This window comes from Podarcis bocagei (genome assembly GCF_964188305.1).
Source record: "Podarcis bocagei genome assembly, chromosome: 17".
Classification (NCBI taxonomy): Eukaryota; Metazoa; Chordata; class Lepidosauria; order Squamata; family Lacertidae; genus Podarcis; species Podarcis bocagei.
The window spans coordinates 31,623,559-31,646,886 of NC_138143.1; the positions used below are offsets into that span (position 1 = coordinate 31,623,559).

Here is a 23,328-nt window from a genome sequence, read left to right on the forward strand (position 1 = left end):
AATGTTTCTCACACTTTATTACACTTTCCAGACCACCCCCCCTGGTCTTCCCATGTGTGCGGTAACTTAGCACATCACAAGAGAGCTGTTGAGGATTTAGTACATACTTGGCCATTGTTGCCTCACTGTTTATTGGATGCAGAGGAAATGGATATGTTGATGAGTTGGAAGGAGTGGGTCCTAATAAGTGCTTAATTTCCAGAACAAGAGATGCTGGATCTGGAAATAGCACTCTCAGCTGGAAGCCTGTATGCAAATCCCCAGTATGTTTGGCAACAGGCATGGGGTGGGGGCTCTCTGTGCTTACTCCATGAGAAAGGAAACCCATCCTGAACCTGCGCAGGGTTGCTTTCATCTATTATTCCTTCATCTGCCCCTAGCACTGTGGACAGATGGTAACGACAGGGTTCAGCCCTGGCACAATCAACTGATCTAATGCAATATTAAAGCACGTGCATTAAACCTTGTGCATTGCGGTTTTTCAGCATCATCACTGTTTGAAGGCTCTATTGACTTGCACATTCTCCAATCCACATAGCTAACACGAAAAATGTGTACAATGCCAAGTGGGCTGGATGCCTTAAATGGATGTCAACTGCAAACAGCTTACACTGCCTCATTCCATAATCTTGACCACACAATCTTGCATAACAATTGCTTCATTCCGATGACAAACATCCTGCAACATCAGCTGTTTTTGAACCATGTTCAAAATCACTTTGTAGGCTTCAGACGATGGAAACTGCACCCTATCCCAAGGCAGAGTGCTCTACTTTACGTGTAGGGTGTGCATACACCCTATTACTGGATGTAAAAATAAATTACTTCTCTCCATGGGACATTATGAAATCTGCTCTTTTATATTGGGTTTGTAATTAACGTGGCAGCTGCAGTCACGTGAACAAAAGTTCAAAATCATTGTTTTTTCTTAGTAAATCATTAAGATTTTTGTAGGGATATCACGGAGTGGACAGTGAGGTCCGGAAGGAGCACACTCTCCACCAGCAGGCGGCCTCAGTCTGCCTGCACGCGTGACCCTGGGGTGCAGGAAACACCCCCCCCCCAGACAAGCCACGGCTGTCGGAACATCGTCCCCTATGTCTGACCTTTTGCGGTCTCCTGCAGTGTCCTGTCTGTAACCTTTGTCCCTGAGACCTTTTGTCTCCTTCGTCATACACTGTGCAAGGGGAAAATGACGCGGTGGAAACTGCCATAATAGCTTTGTACCACCCCATGATCTTGGGACGGAAGATGTGTAAAGGTCACAGCCCAAAATGTATTTGCCTGGCTTGCATCTTTGTCTCAATAAAAGGAGGCTCCACAGGAATGACAGCAGCTCGCTTCAGCCCACCTGTGCGCAGCTCACATGATGATCAACACCTGTCTTGGGCCTTCACTTCAGATTTTGCTTTTTTGGATTTTGATCTAGTTAGTTTGTGTTCACAACAGACTTAACACAGCATGTGCTAGCCTTACTATAATGATATCACACATGGAATCTGGGCGGCATGTCATTCTTCCACATATCTCCATGCCAGCATCAGTTTCTACCACAAACCAGTGGCACTAGAATGAAGACATATTATCTGGGGGGTGGGGAATATGGTGACTAGGTCTAGATAATATTTATTTATACAAACATACATACATATATACATACATACCACACCCATCTGGCTGGGTTTCCCCAGCCACTCTGGGCGGCTTCCAACAAAAGATTAAAAATACATTAAAACACCAGTCATTAAAAACTTCCCTAAACAGGGCTGCCTTCAGATGTCTTCTAAACATAAGATAATTGTTTATTTCTTTGACATCTGATGGGAGGGCGTTCCACAGAGTGGGTGCCAATACCAAGAAGGCCCTCTGCCTTCATGCCATGGCAGCAAAGATAAGTCATGACTGACTCGGCAACTGTTTCAAATTGTTCCCTTGTAAAAAGTGCAAAAACATAGGAAGGTGCTTTATACATAGTCTAATTGGTGTGTAAGGTCTGATGAAATGGACAGTTGCCTTGAGTAACCATCCAGCCAAAGCCAAGGTCCCATTTCCATTACAAACATATGCTGGGTTCATTCCCCCTTTGACCATCATTATTTCCTTAAGGAATCCTAGGAACTTAAGTCTGACAAAGTGCTGAGGATTTTCTACTTGGGCCTCTATCCATTCCTTTCACAGATCTAACAGATTTTAAAGGGGAGAGCAAATGGCTCAAACCAGCACAGTCTATTACTATGCCGCTAATAATATCACCATAAATATGCCATTAATTAAACTTATTTTGGCTACGTAACGGGTAAAAGGCGCTGTATGAAGTCACTATGAAGGGATACATTTTTTAAGCATGCAAATACTGTACTGTAAAAAGGATTACAGGAATGTGTTCAGCAATTATTGGTGTGGACAGAAATAGCACTTTATCCTTCAGAGGCCAAGAGAGAAGATTAAGATGTGAGTCACAGCAGTGGCTGATGCTTTTTTTAAAAAATAAAGGGATGCTCTTACTTTTGCAGGTCTCGGCATGGATCGCAATCCAGTTGGCTTGAGATGGATTTGTAATTGCCGTAAGGATCTGACCATCGTTCTTTTGGAAGTGACTGGCATAGATTCCCATAGTCCAAACAAATCCTACAACCTGAAGCAGTGCAGTAAACTACTGTTAGGAGAACTCGATTCTGCTACACTAGAGAACTAGAAACCCTCACTTTATTCTAGTGCAGAGTAGGGACACTTTTTCAGTGTGATAGCTCCATTTCCTTCTGGGCAAGCCTTCAGGGACAAAAGGCCTGTAGTGGGTGTGGGCAGAGTGAGGAATGTATATTTTACCTACAGTAAGTACAGTAAGGCTAGGTTCTATACAAACACCCTCCTCTCTTTCCTGCGTTAAAGGTAAAGGTAAAGGGACCCCTGACCATTAGGTCCAGTCGTGACCGACTCTGGGGTTGCGGCACTCATCTCGCTTTATTGGCCGAGGGAGCCGGCATTCAGCTTCCGGGTCATGTGGCCAGCATGACTAAGCTGCTTCTGGCGAACCAGAGCAGCGCACGGAAACGCCATTTACCTTCCCGCCAGAGCGGTACCTATTTATCTACTTGTACTTTGACGTGCTTTCGAACTGCTAGGTTGGCAGGAGCAGGGACCGAGCAACAGGAGCTCACCCCGTCACAGGGGATTCGAACCGCTGACCTTCCAATCAGCAAGTCCTAGGCTCTGTGGTTTAACCCACAGCGCCACCTGCATCCCTTTCCCTGCGTTGTTAACTGTTAATTTTGAACGGGCTCCTTCACAGTCCTGTTTCAAGTCTTCCCAGCTTTGGGGAAAACTAAGTTTGGAATCCTAAACAGATGTGCTTGGAAGTAAGTTGCAGTGAAATCAGTGGAATTTCCTTCCGAGAAAATATATAAGATTTTGTATATTTATTTTAATTTTATTTATGTATTGAATTTATATACAGTGATGCCTCGCAAGACGAAAATAATCCGTTCCGCGAGTCTCTTCGTCTTGCGGTTTTTTCGTCTTGTGAAGCAAGCCCATTAGCGGCTTAGCGGATTAGCGCTATTAACGGTTTAGCGGGCTTAGCGGATCAGCTGATAAGCGGCTTAGCGGCTTGGGGAAAAGGGGGGAGGGGGGAAAACCGCAGGAACTCGCAAGACATTTTCGTCTTGCGAAGCAAGCCCATAGGAAATTCGTTTTGTGAAGCACCTCCAAAACGGAAAACCCTTTCATCTAGCGGGTTTTCTGTCTTGCGAGGCATTCGTCTTGCGGGGCACCACTGTACCATCCTATACCCGGGGGTGTCAGGGCAGTTCACAGAATAATTTGGCTGTAGGACTCTACTGCTTGCCAGGAAAAAAATTCCATTGACTTTTTCGGCCTTGCATACTATGGGGCTGGATATATATCTTTTCATGACCTATTCGTATTATGTGCATTAAACATAGGTCATCTGAAGCTACAGTTTGCTAGTAGCCATGATGACTGTATACAGGGTTTCCCAAACTCAGGTCTCCAGCTGTTTTTGGACTACAGTTCCTATCATCCTTGACCACTGGTCCTGCTAGTTAGGGATGATGGGAGATGTAGTCCAAAACCAGCTGGAGACCTGAGTTTGGGAAACCCTGCTTTATTCCATCTCCAGTACAGGAACAGATAGGTCTCTATATACCAGTTTCTGGGAATTGTTCTGGTGGACTTCCCCATAGGCCTATGATCGGCCACTATGAGAATAGGGTAAGGATGCTGCACAAAATGGTCCTTTGTTCTGATCCAGTAGGGTTCTATTTCAAGTCTTACTTACTTACTTATTTTCTAATGCTAGGAAGAAAGTATCATAGGTAAATTGGAACAAGCTCCATGCAAAGGCAATAGTTTTTAAGAAACTCTTTGAGGATATTTAACATTTCAGAAGTTATCTCCCACCACACTCATTTGGAAAGCGCCACCCTCCCCCATCCCACCCCCACCCCCATAAATAAATAAATGTGCCAGTAACAGATTTTGAGCCTGGAGTTACAGAAGATAGATAAGGAAATTGAGAGAAGCATCCTTGCCTGAGGTGTGCATACTCATTTGAAAAAAAACCAATCACTGTCTCCAAGCCAGCAAGTTTACATGTTGTTGTTGTTTTGAAACCAAAACATGTGAATAGAATGGGATGAGAAACATACCACCCATACTCAACGATGCCTCAGAGCTTGGGTGTAGGTAGGGACCTGTGTTTCTCCAGCCAAACTAGTAACAAACTATAGCAAAAGTGCTTCTGACTTTGAGGTCATCATGTTAATTCACAATCTGAATTAACTTGAGACACAGCTTTGCTGAGTTTGTGGCAAAAAGAAACAAAGGTTTTAGGGAGTTGTCTTGCCCTGTGGCTCCCTGAAGGGGTGACCCGAAAGAGAAATACTCTAAGTCAATACTTTGCAGATACCCCCACTATCTGCAGCAGGCCATACCCTAGAAGTGGTACTGTGTACCCTGATACCAAGCTGCTGTTAATGTCCAAAAACAAGGCCATCTTAGATGGCCTTGCATCCACACATACACCCATGCGCCTCTCTTCAAACACTGGTAGTGATGGCAGTGGTTGCTAGCCACTGGAGCAGGGGGGCTAGATGTTACAAATTTGCCACCCCCAATTTAGTGCCCCACACTTTCTTGCTGTCCTGGACCCATTGAAATAGTTCCACTGCCTAGTTCCCCTCCTTATGCAGAAGCAACACCTGCAGAAACTAAATGGGGCAGTGTGGAGGCATGTTCTTTCTTCCCACTTCAGTGGAACAAGAGCTGCTTCTCACCTCTGGCAATGCTGTTGGGGAAATGGCTGAAGAGTTGTTGTTTTTAAATTATTCCAGGAAAGCAGATTTGCAAGGGGAGGGAGGGAAGAAAGCCGAGAGAGGGGGGGGGCTCTGCTCCTTTAAACTAGTTTAAGCAGTTGAAGTTACAGATATGCCTGGGGTTGCTATTGCCTGATGTGAGAGACAGAGAAATGGCTGAGGAACATGTCAGTCTTGCTGCTCCCAGGTGCTTTTCCTGAAACAAAACAAAGGACTCCCTTGCCCCCTTCTTCCCACATACAAGTTTGATGAATCCTTTTGAAAGAACTCCGACAAAGAGGGAGAGAGAGAGGTTGCAGTTCTGAAGCAAGTACTCCCCACACTGACAGCTCTGCCTCGCATATAATATTACACCTTGAAAGGAAAGATCAAGCATAATTTAGAAAACGTCTCAAGATCAATGGAGCAGGGAAGCGGGGACAAAAAGAGCAGCAATGCACTCACCTCGTGTGTTTGTTCTCTCTGCAATACACAAACACACCTTTTCAGGTTGCTACAATGCACTGTATCCAGGAAAAGCCTCCTCATCTTGTTATTGGATGGAAGTTCTCAGGGCTTGTCTTTGCCCAGAAGCTCTCCACTCATGGCAAGTGGCTGCGGGGTGGGGAGGGGGGAGAGAGTCACAACAGCATAACCCGCTGTTGCCTGGCCTTCGTCTCATTCTTCCAGAGCTACCAGAGCCTTCAGTTGAGCTTGGAGGAGGGCTTTGTTGTCTGTATGTAGCAAGGAGAGAGAATGCCTCACTGTACAAGGAAACAAAATAAGTGGTTGCTTCCTAAGGGAACAACCCAGGCTTAAAAAAAAAAATTCTGCTCCTTATTTATTGCTAAGAGGAACTTGTGAGCAGCAATTAATGCAGTCAAATTATTTGTAAATTAAATAGATTAAATCGTTTAATGTGTAAATTGAATAAATAACTTGCTGTTGAGAGCTCAAGATTTCCCTCTAAGTAGGGATGGAGGAGAAATTTGATGCAGTTGACTTTGAAAGGTGAACCTACCTAATTCACACTTTCCCAAGTAATGTGCAAACTGAAATCCAATCATCCTTTGACATTTGCCCTTACGTGAATTTTGCAATGCAGTTCTCAAGCCAAGTAACGTGTACGAAAAATCCATCTGCTACAGTAAAGTGCGCATATAAATGCATATACCGTATTCATAAAAAATGACATACAAAAAAGCAATATATTAGGGAAATTGCTTTGCAAACCTGTTTGTCTTAGGCAAAATAGCACACATGGGTGTCTATTAGTAGAAGTTCACTTTAAAATGCTGACCAATTTTTACGAGGACATTTTTAATATATCACAAATTGATGCCAAAATGAAGAGAACTGATGAACGGGCAAATGAGAAACTGAGGGAAGCCTAGAACTGACACATTCACCCATCTCTACCTATTAAGCACATCATCGCACCTGAAAGCCTTTCTATGCATAGGGCTCACGAGAAATGGCCTCTGAGCATGCTCAGATGAACTCTCCCTTAGGATGATTTTGTATGTTATACAAGACATTGAGAACAAGTTCTGGGACTGAGATCTGGAAGACTCTCACACTTAGAGCTGACACTTATTAGCCTGCCAGCTTATGAACAGTTCAGCCAGCCACTCACTGTGGCAGAGTACAACATCTCAGGGTGAAAAATATCATCCTTGGGACCTTGCCGACATTTTATTTTAGTGATTAACTACAGAGCTTGGGATCTAGCCACAAAATCCTTGTTATCCCATAATATGCCTTCTGCAATCTGGTGCCCTTCAGAAGTTTTGGATATAATTTTCAGCATCCCCAACCAGTATTGTAACCTGAAACATCTGGAGGACACCAGGATGGAAAAGGCTATCATAAGGCAATTACAGTGGTACCTCGGGTTACAGACGCTTCAGGTTACATACACTTCAGGTTACAGACTCCACTAACCCAGAAATAGTACCTCAGGTTAAGAACTTTGCTTCAGGATGAGAACAGAAATCACATGGCAGCAGTGCGGTGGCAGCGGGAGGCCCCATTAGCTAAAGTGGTACCTCAGGTTAAGAACAGCTTCAGGTTAAGAACAGACCTCCAGAACAAATTAAGTTCTTAACCCGAGGTACCACTGTACAGCTTTCCAGAGTGTGGTTAACAGACAAGATAACACCAGTATAAATAAAATTTCAGCACCCCATCCCCTTTCCCCCCTAATTCTATCCTACACACACATTTTAGCAAATTTCTGCTGCTTTTGAAGAAGAACTCTGTCCCTTTGCCCTTAAAAATGTGTTCCTGCAAATGAAAGCAGCTCTGATCAAAGAATGTTTACTTTGGACACACAATTCAGTTTGCTCATTGAACATGTGAGCAAACACCACCCATGCTCTGCTTTCTCCCTATTATGGAGAGAGTTTTCAAAATATGAACTGTCCACGGAAATTATAAGCAAATGTCAGTCTTTCCTGTCACAGTTTAAGCTTTACCTAAATTGCTTTCTGTTGGGCCAGCCCTAGATTTCCAGGATATAAAGTGAAGTAGAATAAAAATGTTGTACCAAAAGCACAACCTCCTACATCACCTTCCAGTGAGATTATTCCTTTCCCTGTCCTATGATATGGGATGTTTGTCTGCAGCCCTCAACTACTAAAGTTGCTTAGAGATGCAGTGGGACTTACTTCTGAGTAGGTGTGCATAGGATTGTGCAGATAGTTAATTTCAATGCAAATTAGTATAAAGTAAGTATGTTTTTGAGGAAGGGGTGTAAGAAGGGGATACAAACATCCCTAGGCCAGTCTCCAATGCTCCTGTTCCACTAGCATAAGAAATTTGCACTAGCAGAATGGAACTCTCCCCAGCAGCTCCTCTATATCTCAAAATCAGCTCAAAGGGGTTGCGGGACTCTTAGCAGATTTGATTCCAGCATGCAGCAGGAGGAGAGGAAACTGAAGTGGCTCAGCACCAATGGAGCTCTGCTTTGGACATAGTCCCTATTTTACTATGGTCAGGGGCAGAGGAAGGGGGTGCGGTGGGGGCAGTCCGCCCCAGGTGTCACCATTGAGAGGGGTGACAAAATGCCAGGCAGCACTCACCAGTGAGACCAGTGTGGTGTAGTAGTTACGAGCGGTGGACTTGTAATCTGGTGAACCGGGTTCGCTTCCACGCTCCTCCACATGCAGCTGCTGGGTGACCTTGGGCCAGTCACACTTCTCTGAAGTCTCTCAGCCCCACTCACCTCACAGAGTGTTTGTTGTGGGGGAGGAAGGGAAAGGAGATTGTTAGCCGCTTTGAGACTCCTTGGGGTAGTAATAAAGTGGGATATCAAATCCAAACTCTTCTTCTTCTTCTTCTTCTTCTTCTTCTTCTTCTTCTTCTTCTTCTTCTTCTTCTTCTTCACCACGGGGCCTGCAGTGCGCCCGAGCCACACATCTCTCCTGGGAGTGACACGATGGCTTGACTGCCCGCAGGCTCTGTGCTTCCCCAAATGGTCCTCCCGCTGCCTCCCCCTCAGCTGTAGGGCAGCTGATTGGGAGGAGGCAGGCAGACTCCTCAGCGGCCCCACAGAGTGTTCTACCCTGGTTGGCCCCGCCCCCAGGTACAGGGCACACATGCCACCCCAGGCACCCAAACGCCTTGCTCCGCCGCTGACTATGGTTACCAACTAAAGAAGTGGCCTGGCTTTCTCTTTTGACTAGAAGACAGTGCCTTCCACACAGCAAGGATATATGCATTGTCACCTACGTATGACTGCAATTAAAAAAATCAATTCAAGGCAGAAGAGCAGTAGCCAGTGAAAAACCTGACAAAACCTTAACTTGCTGGAGTATTGTTAGGGGTATTCATATAATATCTAACTGTCTAGGAGGTCAGTGAGTTTTTTGTTTAGATCCTGGAGCCACCAGTTGTCTTCGATATGCCACAGAGTTTTCAGCCTTTAAGCCTAGCACCTCTTGCCAGGGACCCAACCGAGATCCAGTCTGGAGTCTGGATTCAGCTTGTTGAGCATCCATAAAACATTTGGGCTGCTCAGCTCTTCATTCAGAGTTACTTCCAGATTGAATTTCAAGTGGCTAGACCCATTCCAAGGACAAACCTAAGCATGCCAAGCAGCTACCTAGCAACGCTTTCCATTTTCCTTTCAACTTGCAGGATGCAGCACACAGTAACTGCGGCAGCATGAGCTTCAGTTAAGAAGCCTTTCAAGCCACCATGGCAGCCATAATTTAAAAATATATCTGGCGGCCAGCAAAGAACAAGCAAGCAAAAACTGTGGCCTGTATGTTTCCAAATCATTGACTTGAATTAATGCAAGTCTTCCTTTTAAACTCCCCCCCCAAAAAACTTTTTTGGCAAACTTAGTACAAACTGGTCCAGGGTCTGAATCTGTTGCCAAGGACAAAACATTATGGGGTTGCACTCCTAGGCTGGTTGCTGTGAAGGGGAAACCTCTTAAAAACTAAAGTGTGCTATTCTATAACAGCATGAGTTACATATGCTCATACTTTTAAGAAGCGCAGATTCCCACCTTTCTCTTTAAAGTGTAGATTCAACTGGTGATTCAGTCAATGATCAGGACTTGATGGGCTGGAGTACAAAATTTTGCCAGGAAGGAGCTTCCAGGCTAATTGGAAGCTGAGCCCAAAAATTACCAAAAAGTATACTCCCTTCATAATTAGTCTGAGCCCAAATACAAATTCTCATTGGTGTTGCAGCATCCACGCACTCTCTTCTCTGGCTTGAGTTTCCCTGGCTGCATGGATGCTGATGAGAACTGATGCTACAGTCTTTATTAAACACTGCAGTGTGGGTACTTACACCCTAGGAGATGTTAAAGATAGGAAATGTTAATAAAGTCCTTATTAAAGATCAATAGCTTCATGACTTGACAACATTTATGGGGATCAAGCAATGTATGTTGAAAGTGTAAAGCAATTAACAGTGACACATACCATTTATTTGGTATTGCTCAAAAAGAACATCTTTGTAAGAGAGATCGTAACAGGATCGTAACTTACCAGCATGCTCTTTCCGCACTATACATTTAAAGCGGTATCATACCACTTTAAACAGTTACAGATTCCCCTGAAGAATCCTGGAGACTGTAGTTTGTTAATGGTGTTAAGACCCCTATTCCCTTCACAGTTCTCAGGAGTTCCCTGGAAAGAGGGGTTGACAGCTAAACCACTCTGGGAACTGTGGCTCTCTGGGGAAAATAGTGGTCTCCAAACAACTGTAGCACCCAGGATTATTTGATGGACACCATGACTGTTTAAACTGGTATGATACTGCTTTAAATATATAGTCCAGATGGGACCTTAATGATAAAACACTCCAATTGGCTAGTTATAGGCAATAAGAACCCATCAGTCATCGTGGTGTCTGAGTGGGAGGTTGGCTGACCTCTAAGATTGTAATTGAACTGTATTTCACTACAAGGAGGGGTGAACCCTCCCTAGATGTTCTAGAACTACCTTGTAAGCACATGAGGGTTTGTGGCACACTTCAAACTCTTTGAACTCAATGGAGCTTATTTCTGAGTAAATACGTATAAGCTTGCATTGTACCTTTCAAGTGTACACTTTAAAATGCAGCATTTAAAGAGTCTTATTAAAAAAAAACCTATGTGACAGCGATTTCTGTTCTTCCTTTTATTCTAATAGTGTGGAGAGTTTTGTAATTGATTTAAGGCAGATCTTGGCACCGATCTTCAACTCACACACGAACTCTTGGCTTTATGTTGACAATCTTTTCAATTAACTGAAGAAATTAATTAGCAGACATTACACACAAGAAATGCTGTGAACTGCAGGCATTGTGTTGCTGACCGTATGAAGTCTTCCTTTCGTTAAACTGCTGACAAGGATGTTGTGCTGCGATCACCGAGATGACTGCAAATTGCTCTGGGTCTCAAGCAATGTGCAAACCAAAAGCTTTTTTGAAAATATTTGTGCATGAGTACATTACATTATTTTCATGGTCCCGTAGAATGCTCATAGTTATGAAGTTCAGGGTGTTACTGGAGGGTGTGTGTGTGTGTGTGTGTGTGTGTGTGTGTGTGTGTCACAAAAGATATCTGTCTGATCCAAGAATGCCACATGGCCACAGCTAGTCTACTCAGCCTACTCTATTCGAGCTAGAATATTGTTGCCAGTAAACAAAATAGAAGCAATATTAAAAGTTTTTAAACAGGAGCCCTTCTCAGTAAGGAAAGAAATCCTATCCTCCCTTGGAGTCAACTGCCAGGTGACTCAAAAATCATTGACTATTCCCCATTCAATCAGCACCCATTGCTCATTCCCCCACACGTCCTGACCTAGCGAGGAACTAGCCAGGCAAATAAATTTAGAGCAACCTAGCAAGGGGAGCTTCCTCCATGAGCTATAGGGAGTCTTAGCTGATGAAATGCCTTAGCTCCATCTGACAAAGGGTGAAGGAGAGTTAAGCAGATGTTCAAGTTCAGCAGCAGGGCAACAAAGTTGGGGCACACCCTTGACCTAAAGCAAAACCAAGCTCTCAATAAAGCAACTTAAACTACAGAAACAATTATGCAGGTAGAATGCTAGTGGGGGGTAGGGTAAATGCTTTTCACTGTTTTGCACTGTCTGTCACATGTACAACTATCTCCCTGTTGGACAGAAGCCATGGGTATGTCCAAGGTGCAATGAACTCCTGGCTCTCCAGGAACAAGTTTGTTTCCTTGAGACCAAGGTGGTTGACTTGGAATAGCTAAGAGAGGCAGAGAGGTTGGTGGGATGTTATAGCTGTGCATGCTCAGGACAGGGTACTGCAAAATATTTGCAACCCATTTGTGTCCTTGTGCTGTATGCTTAAGGATGACATCATTGCAACTTATGGTGATGATGAAGGAAACAGCCAAAATCTGGCAAAGCAATTCCCAAAAGGTCTGATTAATCTTGGCACAATCCCTTTACACTGCATACACTTTACACTGTAAAAATAAGACCAGATTTGGTACTGGATTCCTCCTCTAGAGGGGCCCAATGCATAGACAGACAGGGCAAGTATCTTTTAATTGAAGAGGAAATCTCAGGAATTATAACTTGCCATTCAAAAAACTGTATTTGAAGAACATTCAGGAACTGAGGTTGGTGTAGGATGCTGCTGTCAGAGCCTTGTTGAGGGCCCATTATTCATAGCATATATTATTCCAATATTATTCAACCTCTACTGCTTTCCAATTTGTTTCTGAGCCCAATTCAAAGTGATGGTCATCACCTAATGAGCTGTTATTGGTTTGGCTCCAAAATTGAAAGGCCGGCTGGCTCCGGCATGATTCTCCCCACCCACTGAGATTTTTGGGGGTGACTCTGTTCTGTGTTCCTCCTCTGTCTGGAGCAAGGTTAGTGGGTATATGAGACAGGGCCTTTTCGTGGCTATGTTGTGCTGCTCCCCAGGAGGAGCCCGTGGGACAAGGCACATATTACCACCAAGGACAAGCAACTCGCTGAAGTTGAACAGATGTCTTTCAAGGCTCTAACACTGTAATGCTCCGTCCTCTTTGTTGGAATACTAGAGAAAGGGCCATGCATCTAGCCTGAACATGATACAATGGCCTACTTCCTGCGTCATTGGACCAGTGAGTTATTTGGGAGGTACCTACTTTCTTAAACCCATGAGTCTGGTTCTGGTTCTATGGACCCTGGTGTTATGGGATCCAGTTCAGCAGGTTTCTGCCCACCTCAGGTTCTGAAGTCCCCTGGTCACCACCATCAGGGTCAGAGGCAGAAACCTGGTTCAGTGCCCAACCAGTGACACTGTAGCCTCTGACATGATGTCCTGCTCAGCGTTGGACTCTGACAGTAGATGAGCAGGACAGCTGGAATGCCCTCATTTAGCGCGCTCTCTCTCAACTTTTAGATGAACAATGAAGGCAACAACAGTGTTGTTGGTTTTTATTGATGTTTTATTTAGTTTGTTGTTGTTGAAAACCTATTTTTGTATTTTATGAGTGGTGAATACAGTCATACCTCGGGCTAAATATGCTTCGAGTTGAGCGTGTTTGAGTTGCGCTCCTCGGCAACCCGGAAGTAACGGAGCGCGTTACTTCCGGGTTTCGCCGCTTGCGCATGCGCAGACGCTCAAAATGATGTCACGCGCATGTGCAGAAGTGGCGGCGCAGACGTGCCGTCGCTAGTTACATTTACCTCTAGATGCAAACGGGGCTCCGGAACGGATCCCGTTCGTATCTAGAGGTACCACTGTAGTGTGTGTGTCTGTCTGTCTGTCTGTCCGTCTGTCTAGAGATATAGATGCATACATCACACAATTTCTTATATCTCAAAAAGTCGAATTCATACAATCTTTACAAACTTGGGTGGATTCAGAATTCATATATTTGGTGGCAAGATATTAACATGAGTCCCACTATTCAAAGCATCATTAAATCTAGATTTTGTAGATTTCAAAATTAAATGCCCTTGTATGTACTGAATTCAGCATTTGATTATAGAGCTTTTATACTTTACCAGTTCTAGTGTTCTGCCTCCCTGCCAATTTACCATTTGGTTAGTAAAACACTTATTGGTGTTACCTCTAGCAAACTTTAAGAATGAAAGCTGACACATATATTTTAACTTCAGAAGGTTAGACATGCCTCTGCCTCTGTATTATTAACATCATTATTATTTTACAGTATATATACTCTGTGATACACACACACATATATGAATAAGAGAGAGGGGGGGGGAGAGAGGGGCTTCTGTTCTTTCTCTGGTATCACTTAGATTTGAACTATAAAAAACCTTGCTGAATTATAAGCCAATAAAATGATCTTCCCGCCCCCTCCCAACCCTGCCCTTTTTGCTACTTTGCCTTGCATCTCCTGCCACGAGAAAACAAAGTGCTGCAATGTTCCCCAGATTTATCTGTTCATATATTTGGTTGACGTTCTACAAGGCCAGCAGCAGAAGCTGGACAGAGAATACTGCTGTAACTTTCACCTCCGTTTATGCTGAAGACTGCGTCATTTCTTTTTCATGAATTGAATTATAAACCTTATCCGATTGATAATATATAGATCTTATATCTCAAGGCTTACTTCTTATAAGCTTGTCATCAAAAGCAGGGACAAATCTGGGGCCGCTTTCTCATTGGCCAGTGCTGGCTCCGGGATTTTGATTGGCCCTTGAGCCAGGCATCCACATCCTCTTCATATGGAAAAAATATGGTGAGCAAACAGAATCCTCACACACTGCTTTCCATGCAAAGTAAGGATGATAGCTCCATTGCAGGGGAGGCAGGGTTCCTGAAGCCCTGGCCTCACACCATTTAGAACTGACCCTGCAATTTGCCTTAAATTCCCTTTCCCTCTCTGTAAGCTGAATCTCCAAGCACAATGTCCTCACTTGATTTGCAGGAGAACCTTTGGAACGGCAATTGTGATGTAGCAGGCCCGTGCTGAGGAAGATTCAGGTGCAAATTCCAGTCTAGAAACAGTGGTCCTGGTCCAGTCCACATCTCTCACACTTACCTACCTTTTAGGACTGCTGGGCAGATAAATGAGTCCCTTGGAGGAAGGTTAGGACACAACCATGATAACATATAGAAAAACAGCTCTGAAACATTTTTCTTCTTGCAAGAAAAGAGGAACATCAGCATCCCTCCACACTACTGTGGCAAAGAAATGTGCTCTGTGCTAAGAATATTAACTTAGCTCTCTAAGCTCTATGACAAATTACAGCTAAATTGTAATAATGTGCCTGCCTTTTCTTTAATGAAACGTCTGTGTTTTGCTGCACATGACTGCACTTCTGTTTTGCTTTTCCCCCCCTTTCCCCCCTCCCTCAAATGGAAGGTGTTCTTATATAGCTCACAGATGATATTTCTGTGCATAAACCAAAGCTCTGAAAGACTTTATCAACTCATGTCAAGCTGCTTGAAGACCTGGCACAAGCAATTTCATCCAGGACTCTTGCCGGTGATGTATTTTGAAGGGAAATATTTTGTAAGAAAGATCCAAAGATTGATTTAAATCTTTTGGTTAAAGCAGAGTTGGAAAACCCGTATCCTCCAGATTTTGTTAGACTACAACTCCCATTCTCCCTGACCATTGGGACACAGGTTCCCAACCCCTGATTTAAAGACTACAACTCCCACCATCCATTGGCCATGCAGGCTGGAGTTGATGGGAGCTGAAGTCAACAACATCTGGAGAAGGCCACAGGCTCCAAAATTATAAGTTATTCTAAGCAGCCTTCTATCTTTATGACAAGATATCTGGCAAAACCTTTGTTCTTCTGTTTATTTCAGTTCACAGTATTGTCATACCTTGGTTGTTGAACTTAATGTATTCCAGGAATCTGTTTGACTCCTGAAACAGTTCAAAAACCAAGGTGCGGCTTTTGATTGGCTGCAGAAACACAGCATGAAGAAGAAGAAGAGTTTGGATTTGATATTCTGCTTTATCACTACCCGAAGGAGTCTCAAAGCAGCTAACATTCTCTTTTCCCTTCCTCCCCCACAACAAACACTCTGTGAGGTGAGTGGGGCTGAGAGACTTCAGAGAAGTGTGACTAGCCCAAGGTCACCCAGCAGCTGCATGTGGAGGAGCAGGGAATCGAACCCGGTTCACCAGATTACAAGTCTACTGCTCTTAACCTCTACACCACACTGGCTCCCTCGGACACTCAGTTGCAGTGAGAGAGCAAAATCTACCCTGCAAACATGAAGCTGAGTGGCCTGGAATTTATTGGTGGGAACTCTGCAGGGTGTTTATACCTTGTAATTGTGAGCAGAATGCCTTTTGCACACACCCAGGGTCCTTGCAGTATACAAGTCAGATATGCACTTCAGCCATCACAATAGTGGGCACTTTGTGAGAGTTATAGAACAGTAATTATTTGCTACTTTGAGGAACACATTGTTCTGGTATGCTTGTTTGGGGGGGAACCTTTTCCACCTCACAGTATGGTCTCCGCACCACAGCCTGCCTCAGAGCTTTCGGTTTTAAAATTCAGCTCCTCTTGCACTAGGCTTGTGTGTACTGCAGTAAGGGGGGAAACTGTGGCTTGAAGGGAAGGCGAGCTAGGCAGCCGTTTGACACTGATAGGTATGGCAATACATCATAGCAGTATCAGTCAAAACACTGCGACTCAGGGCTTATTCTTACATATAGCTGACAAATGGGAACCAAACATGCTGCTACATGCTTAAATAATATGCTGCGGGGAAAGGGGGGAAGAGCAGCAAGTGCGGGTGTTGTTGCCATCAGAGATGCTGGGAAACTGGGTTTGCTCCTCAGTTTTCCGGTGCTGAGACCCAGGGTGATAAAATACTTTGGATAGGCAGTCTGCCAAGTTCAGGCTACCAGCAGTTGGTAAGACAGGGGGCAGGCTGAAGATCAACATGTTATCGGAAACTGGGGTGAATGATAGGTAGGTAGTCAGGCAGGCAGGCAGAGACAGAGTACAGTGCTATTTCTCTAGACAAAGAAGTGTCAGAACTCACAATGACACTACCTTGTTCTCTTAGAATGGCAATGGCGCCCAAATGAGAGGTGCCGGAACTGCGTTCCAGTGAGTTCTGGCTGAAAAAAAGCTCTGGATAGATGATGATTATAGATAGGTAGGTAGGTAGGTAGGTAGGTAGGTAGGTAGATGATAGATAGATGATAGATGATAGATGGCTAGATAGATATAGATAAATAGATAGATAGATAGATGATAGATAGATAGATAGATAGATAGATAGATAGATAGATAGATAGATAGATAGATGATAGATAGATAGATAGATAGATAGATAGATAGATAGATAGATAGATAGATTTGGTGGTTTAGAAATTCTTTTATAAATAAAAAATAAATAATGCCACCCCAAGAAAAAGCTGATCTGGAAGCCAGTGGCACCAAGCTAGCTTTCCAGTACCACCAGCCTCCACAGGTCAGGAGGATTTATGGCTGCCATGGCTGCATTCACACGGCACTTTATTCTGTTTTCCTGATGTTTCCCTAACTGTTGAGTTCTGTGCTCTGTTTGAACTTTCACATGAAGTAAAAGCAGGATATGGCACAATTTTAATACTCATTTCCATGTTATTTGAAAACTGGTGAGTATTTTTGTCCTCTGGAAGCAAAGAACACAGAAAGGACTGCTAAATTAGCACTGTCTTCTGATATATTTATGAAAACAGCTTTTATGCCGTGTGAAAGCTCAAGTGTAATGCAGAAATTTACGGTTAGGCAAGTGTCATAAAAATGGAATAGACTGCCAGGTGAAGGCAATCTCTGTGAGTATCCCAGTTGGAACTGGCTACCTTTCCTCCTCTTGCCAGGAGCCCAGGCAGCGACACAGAGAGTGGAGAGCCAACACCTGCTTTGCAAGTCCTACATCCACCTGATAAAGTGTTATTTTGAAGAGTAAACCCGGCTTGGGGAGCAGTGACAGATTGTGCTACTAATTGGCTAATAACTGTGGGAATTAAATTGGGGGTGGAGAGAGAATCACACACACCACCTTGAGCTTTTTGGAGAAAAGGCAGGCTATGAATACAGTAATTACAACCAAGAGCATTGTCTACTGTGCTCTTTTGGGTCTCTAATTTATTTAGCCAGAGTTTACACAGGAGACAATCAGTTCATGCCATTCCCTGCCCCTCTTGTGCTCCAGAAAAGAAGATGGTGCAAAATAGGATAAGTGATGTCTTTACCAACAGACAATATCACTTAGTTCATTTCATCTCTGCTTCATGTATACAGATTTTTCACCGACGAAGTGCATAAGCTGCCTTTTCAGATATATGGTTTTAATAGTATACAGTCATACCTCGGGTTATGAATGATGTGGGTTGTGTGTTTTCGGGTTGTGGACCACGCTGAACCTGGAAGTACCAGAATGGGTTACTTCAGGGTTTTGGCGCTCATGCATGCGCAGAAGCACAAAATGATGTCACACGCATGCGCAGATACGGTGCTTCAGGCTGCAAACTCTGCGGGTTGCGAATGTGCCTCCCGCACGGATCATGTTCGCAACCAGAGGTATGACTGTCTTTGCATTGAGACCATTTCAGTTTTCTTCCAATGGAAAATACAATGTAACTAACTGTAACTGTCCAGGTGAACAAGTAGGGAATGTTATTGAGCCGTCTCACCTTTCCTTATGCCACTGCAGGTCTACTTTAAACAAAACGATAAAAGTCTATTTAAAGCCAGTTATCTCCTTTATACTGAGATGCTTGGAAAGGTCATATGGACCTTTAGAAATATTTTTGCATGAATCAATGCACATCCAAATTGATCCAGCCCCGTCTTAATGTTTTGTCAATATCTGCTAGCGTATTTCATATGCCGCCCAATAGTAGCCTCTCTGACAGCTTCAAATGATGCTACTTATTCATAGGATGGTTTGCAATGGCAAAGTGAAACCAGACAGATTGTCCAGATGTGTAAAAACTGACGGAAAATATGGCACATTGCTCCAGGTGTCCAAAAAATATTTCATGGAATGCAGAGCAGATACAGAGAGAAAGAAAAAGAAGCTCTTTGTAAAAGCAAGAAAGAGTAGCTGCTGCAAATAAGTTTTCTCCCTTTACCCTCCCATTACCACCTTACCTCTTTATAAGAACTAGGCCATTATCAGTACTGTGTGCCATCCATCGAATTATGTTATATTTAAAAAGGACTGAAAATACTTATCAGGAAAGTGAGGCACTGGGAAAACTAATTTGATAAAGGCTTGCAAACTTGGATCCCAGGATGAAGGCTGGATGGCTCTATGGGCCCTGGTAGTAAGGGCATATGGGGTTTGTGTCTGTTAGTATGACAGGTTGATCCTGATTACAGGGAACATATGAGCGAGCCAAATAGTGCAGCCGAACTGCAGCTAAAAGCTCCCATATGGAGCTATCCAAGGTTCTGTAATCCTTGCTGCTGAGTTGTGTACCAATTACTCAGCTGTGTTCGATTTTGCCGCTTGGCACTTTGCTCCCAGATAAATGATTTAGAGAGGGTGGGCATGCCTCCTCCCACATTTGCAATACGCAGTTGTCCAGAACACCTATATTTCTGGCCAACGTATTGTTTCTACAGTTGTTACAGAAGTTTATATGGGCCTACATATTGGCTGTATACTAAGGGGCTGTATACTATGGGGTTGTGGCACTCATCTCGCTTTCAGGCCCAGGGTGCCAGCATTTGTTCGCAGACAGCTTTCCAGGTCATGTGGCCAGCATGAATAAACTACTTCTGGCACAGTGGGACACAGTGACGGAAGCCACAGCACACAGAAATGCCGTTTACCTTCCTCCCCGCATTGGTACCTATTTGTCTACTTGCACTGGCATGCTTTTGAACTGCTAGGTTGGCAGAAGCTGGGACAGAGCAATGGGAGCTCACCCTGTCACAGTGATTTGAACCGCTGACCTTCTGATCGGCAAGCCCAAGAGGCTCAGTGGTTTAGACCACAGCGCCACCCACGTCCCACAATAAGATAGTACAAACAAGATAGTCCCTGTGCTCAGGCTTACAAACTTGAGGCAGGGACCTATAATTAACTTATGTTACTCTGTAAAGCATTACATCTATAGTGTTGTTGTTGTTGTTGTGTTTTAAAAGCATTTTTACCAGGCTCTTCAGCTGAAAAAAGCCCAGCTTAATAAGGTCAGTACAAACAAGACAGTCCCTGCGTTCAGGCTTAAACTAAAAAATACAATGCAAAAGGGAAGGTGGGAAAAGCAAAGCTTGACCCCAGCTCTTAAAGCTGCCCAGTTCCTATAATGACCTGCTTGAATGGAAACAGTTCTGCTGTCTTTCAGCAGAGCCTATCAAGTGGGATGTGCTTCCGATCCCTTCATCTGCTAAAGCCAGGTGGAATACAGGTGGAATGATGAAGGTGATTATTTCATACCATCTAAAGATAGAAACATACCAGCCTGGACACTGTGTACCAAGCATTTTGATAGCAAACCTACTAGCCCTGTCTCAGATATACTCTACAACTCTACAACCTTCAATTCCATCTCATAAAACGTATGCCAAGAAGGATCTGGAAAGAATTCATCCCATTTGATCCACTTAACAATGATGTCATCTGTAGCTACTTCATCACAGATCAGTTTGTTGCCAAGAGTTTAGCACAGACTGGTGGATGCCAGTGTTGTTGTTTATTTTGCTTTTCTTCCAGTAAGTCCAAACTATAGCAGGACAAAAAGCATCACTGGTGCCAAAGTGCAAAAGACTCAAGTTAAGTTTTGACAGCTTGGGTAGAGAGAGCAAGCTTTAAAGTCCTGTGGTGTATTAGCATTTCTGCCTTGTATTACAGATACTGCCGTGGGAAGAAGAATTCATATAAGAAAAATTATGGTGGTGGAATATTGCAGCCAATGGTGGCTGTACCCATTGTGATGGATAGGGCAGAAGGCAGGGAACAAACAAACAAAAATAAAGGCAGTGTGGGAGCCAATGCTAGGCAGAGCCAAATAATTCTGGTCTTGTCCCCATCTTCCTCCTCTCTGCTGAGTTCTAGAAGTGCAACATTGAGACTAAGGAGAAGGAAGCTGATAGACAGTGCCACCTCTTTGGCTGGTTAAAAGAAAGAAACAGCACTGCCCCATCTGCCCAAACAAATCAGACACCACTTATTTCAGCTGCGCGAACTGAAAACGTGAATTAATTCAAGAGAATCTGGATCCAAATACTTTACCTTTCTCTCTGTGTTTAGAAATTAGTGCTCCTTTAGATCCTACTATCTTCTTAAAAGGTAGCTCAGATTCCACCAGTTGTGGAATTTTTCTTGCATTGGTTCTGAAGAGTGATATCAGCAGCACTAACCTGATGACATTATTTGAAGAATGGTGTTTCATGGTTTATGTCAGGATGCTCTCAGTGGCTTCCGGCTGGTTGTCCAGGAAAGTATAAAGCAAGGAAAAGTTTCTTACCATCCTTTTTTATTTCAGACTTTACAGAGAGAGGTTATAGAACTCAGCCTCTTGGATAATGGCTTTGTCCCAAGTGAATCTCCACCCCCCATCTCTCCCACTTCCTCATTCACCATCATTCTCATCATTTCCTCTATAGGTGCTGCTACGTGCCCTCTGTCTTTGAGCTCTTTGCTCTCCTACTTTTAAGGCTCGCCGGGTTTTGGGAGATGGAAGATCTGGGATGCTTTCTAATGACAACATGTCAGCCAGCTGCTGCTCTGGATCTCCCATGATTTCCCAACTTTTCCCCTCATCTGCCTCTGAACTGTGACCTCCCGCAAACTCCCATTTTAAATCTATACTGTCTTCCACTTCTTCCTCCCTGGAAGGGTCAGGATGAGGAGATGGTCTCTACCATTCCTCCTTTGCTCAGTCCCTGACAGTTTAGCTCCCCTTGCTCCAGGAAAAACACTAAATGGACCCTTCACTGCATGCTTACCAGGGATTCAATAAGTATTCATGCCTACCTGCTCTGAAAGCAAGAGCCATTTATTATCTATGGCATATAAATGTCCTGATGAGGTAACAGGCTTACAAATCTTATTGTGTACACAGTAACAAAAGACATTAAGATGAGTGCTGAGTCAGAATAAGGTGCAGGTTTTGTGAATATTTTTCTCCCCCATGTGAAACTCACCATCCTCTTTGCTGATTTTTTATGAGGTTCCAAAGGGGGGCACAGTCATGACATGCAGTGAATGTTCCTCAGAACCTTGCCTTGGAGCAAAACTCCAAAGCGAGTGTCCTCCCACCCCGGAACAGCTGTTTTTTCAGCACCACTTTTGGTCCATATCTGAGTTCTTCCTTACAACAGCCACATCATCATGTAGCCTCCAGATGTTGTGAACTACAAGTCCCCTCTGTCCCAGCCAGCATTGCCAATGATCAGGGATGATGGGAGTCGTTGTTCATAACATCCGCAGGGAACCACATTAGCTATGCCTGATATAGCCACTCAGGTATGCTAGGGGATGGAATGAGGTAAAAACAGCACCAAAGTGAAGTAGGAAAGTACATATTTATGGATAGCAAGAAACTAAGTGAAGTGGATTTTCCCTACAGCAAACATATGGACCATTCATTATTCTGATTCCAGGGCTGTGTGTGTGTATTTATTTTCACACCAATCCAGTTTGATAGGATCTTCCTTTCACTGCCCTTCTCTTTGCTTCCCATAGCTGACTGTGACGGTCGGCAGCTGCAGGGGGTGTGATAAGTGCAATTTATTTCCATCTAATGCAGATAGAATTTTAATAGCACTAATTCATGAATATATTTATATCCTCCCTCATTGCTTTTATTCTTTATGAATAGCTGTAGGGGGAAATGTTGGGTTATAATTCTCTCCCCTCAGGACAAGGGAAGAAAGGGTGGGGGGAGAGGAATTGATAATACCTTGGGGAAGCCATAAGTCTAGTTTTCAAAAGGTTAAAAGAGGCAGGGGGAGAGAGGTTTTACAGGTTCCAGGGCTTAGTAGGGGAAATTGTATGGCTGAACCAAAAGCAGAAGGGAATCACACATTTGAGATAAGTGCAGCTCTGCTCTGAAATAGTAAATGAACCAAATATCTATGTGTGAAACATTCCAATGGCTTGAAACCTAGATTTCCATAGTCATGAGCTGTGACTGCTTCCACCTTAGCTGAAATCAATATTTTGCACATATTTTTTTTAAAAAAAATCTACCCAGTTTTCAAAGTCAGATTTTGAACATTAATTTTTGACTTTCTAATTTGCCTTTTCAACACAGACTTAACCCCAAAATTTGAAATCTGGTTTTGGTGTCGTTTTATCGTTTTGATTTTAAGAGGCATCAAAGGTAAATTGTTATAAAATGTAATCAATCGCATATTGCTTAGCATTGCTGATGGAGTTTTGACCCCTTTTCTTTGTGTTTTTCCCATTGCTGGTTCCCCCTTTCCCCATTTTCTTTCTTTAATAATTTTGCAATTACAAAGTTACTTTTTTTTTAAAAAAAGCATGGCATTGCTATCAGATGCTAAATATTAGCACATGTCAGCTGGCCAATAACAAATTCATTTGCACAGAGTTATGTTGCAGAGTCTCATAACTGCCTGGTTCAGAATACTAA

The 23,328-nt window shown here is 43.6% G+C and overlaps 1 protein-coding gene across 1 annotated transcript in view; it reads right to left on the bottom strand.

Moving 5' to 3' along the window:
• Positions 1–7,570, bottom strand: part of LOC308576845 (uncharacterized protein) — a 35,130-nt gene extending 27,560 nt beyond the window's left edge. The window contains exons 1-3 of the mRNA XM_081176854.1: positions 7,535–7,570; positions 5,778–6,046; positions 2,506–2,635 (exon numbers count right to left, since the gene is read on the bottom strand). Coding sequence (XP_081032980.1) covers positions 2,506–2,635; positions 5,778–5,861 — 214 coding nt within the window. The 5' untranslated portion in view covers positions 5,862–6,046; positions 7,535–7,570. The remainder of the gene's footprint in view (positions 1–2,505; positions 2,636–5,777; positions 6,047–7,534) is intronic.
• Between the last annotated feature and the right edge of the window lie 15,758 nt (positions 7,571–23,328).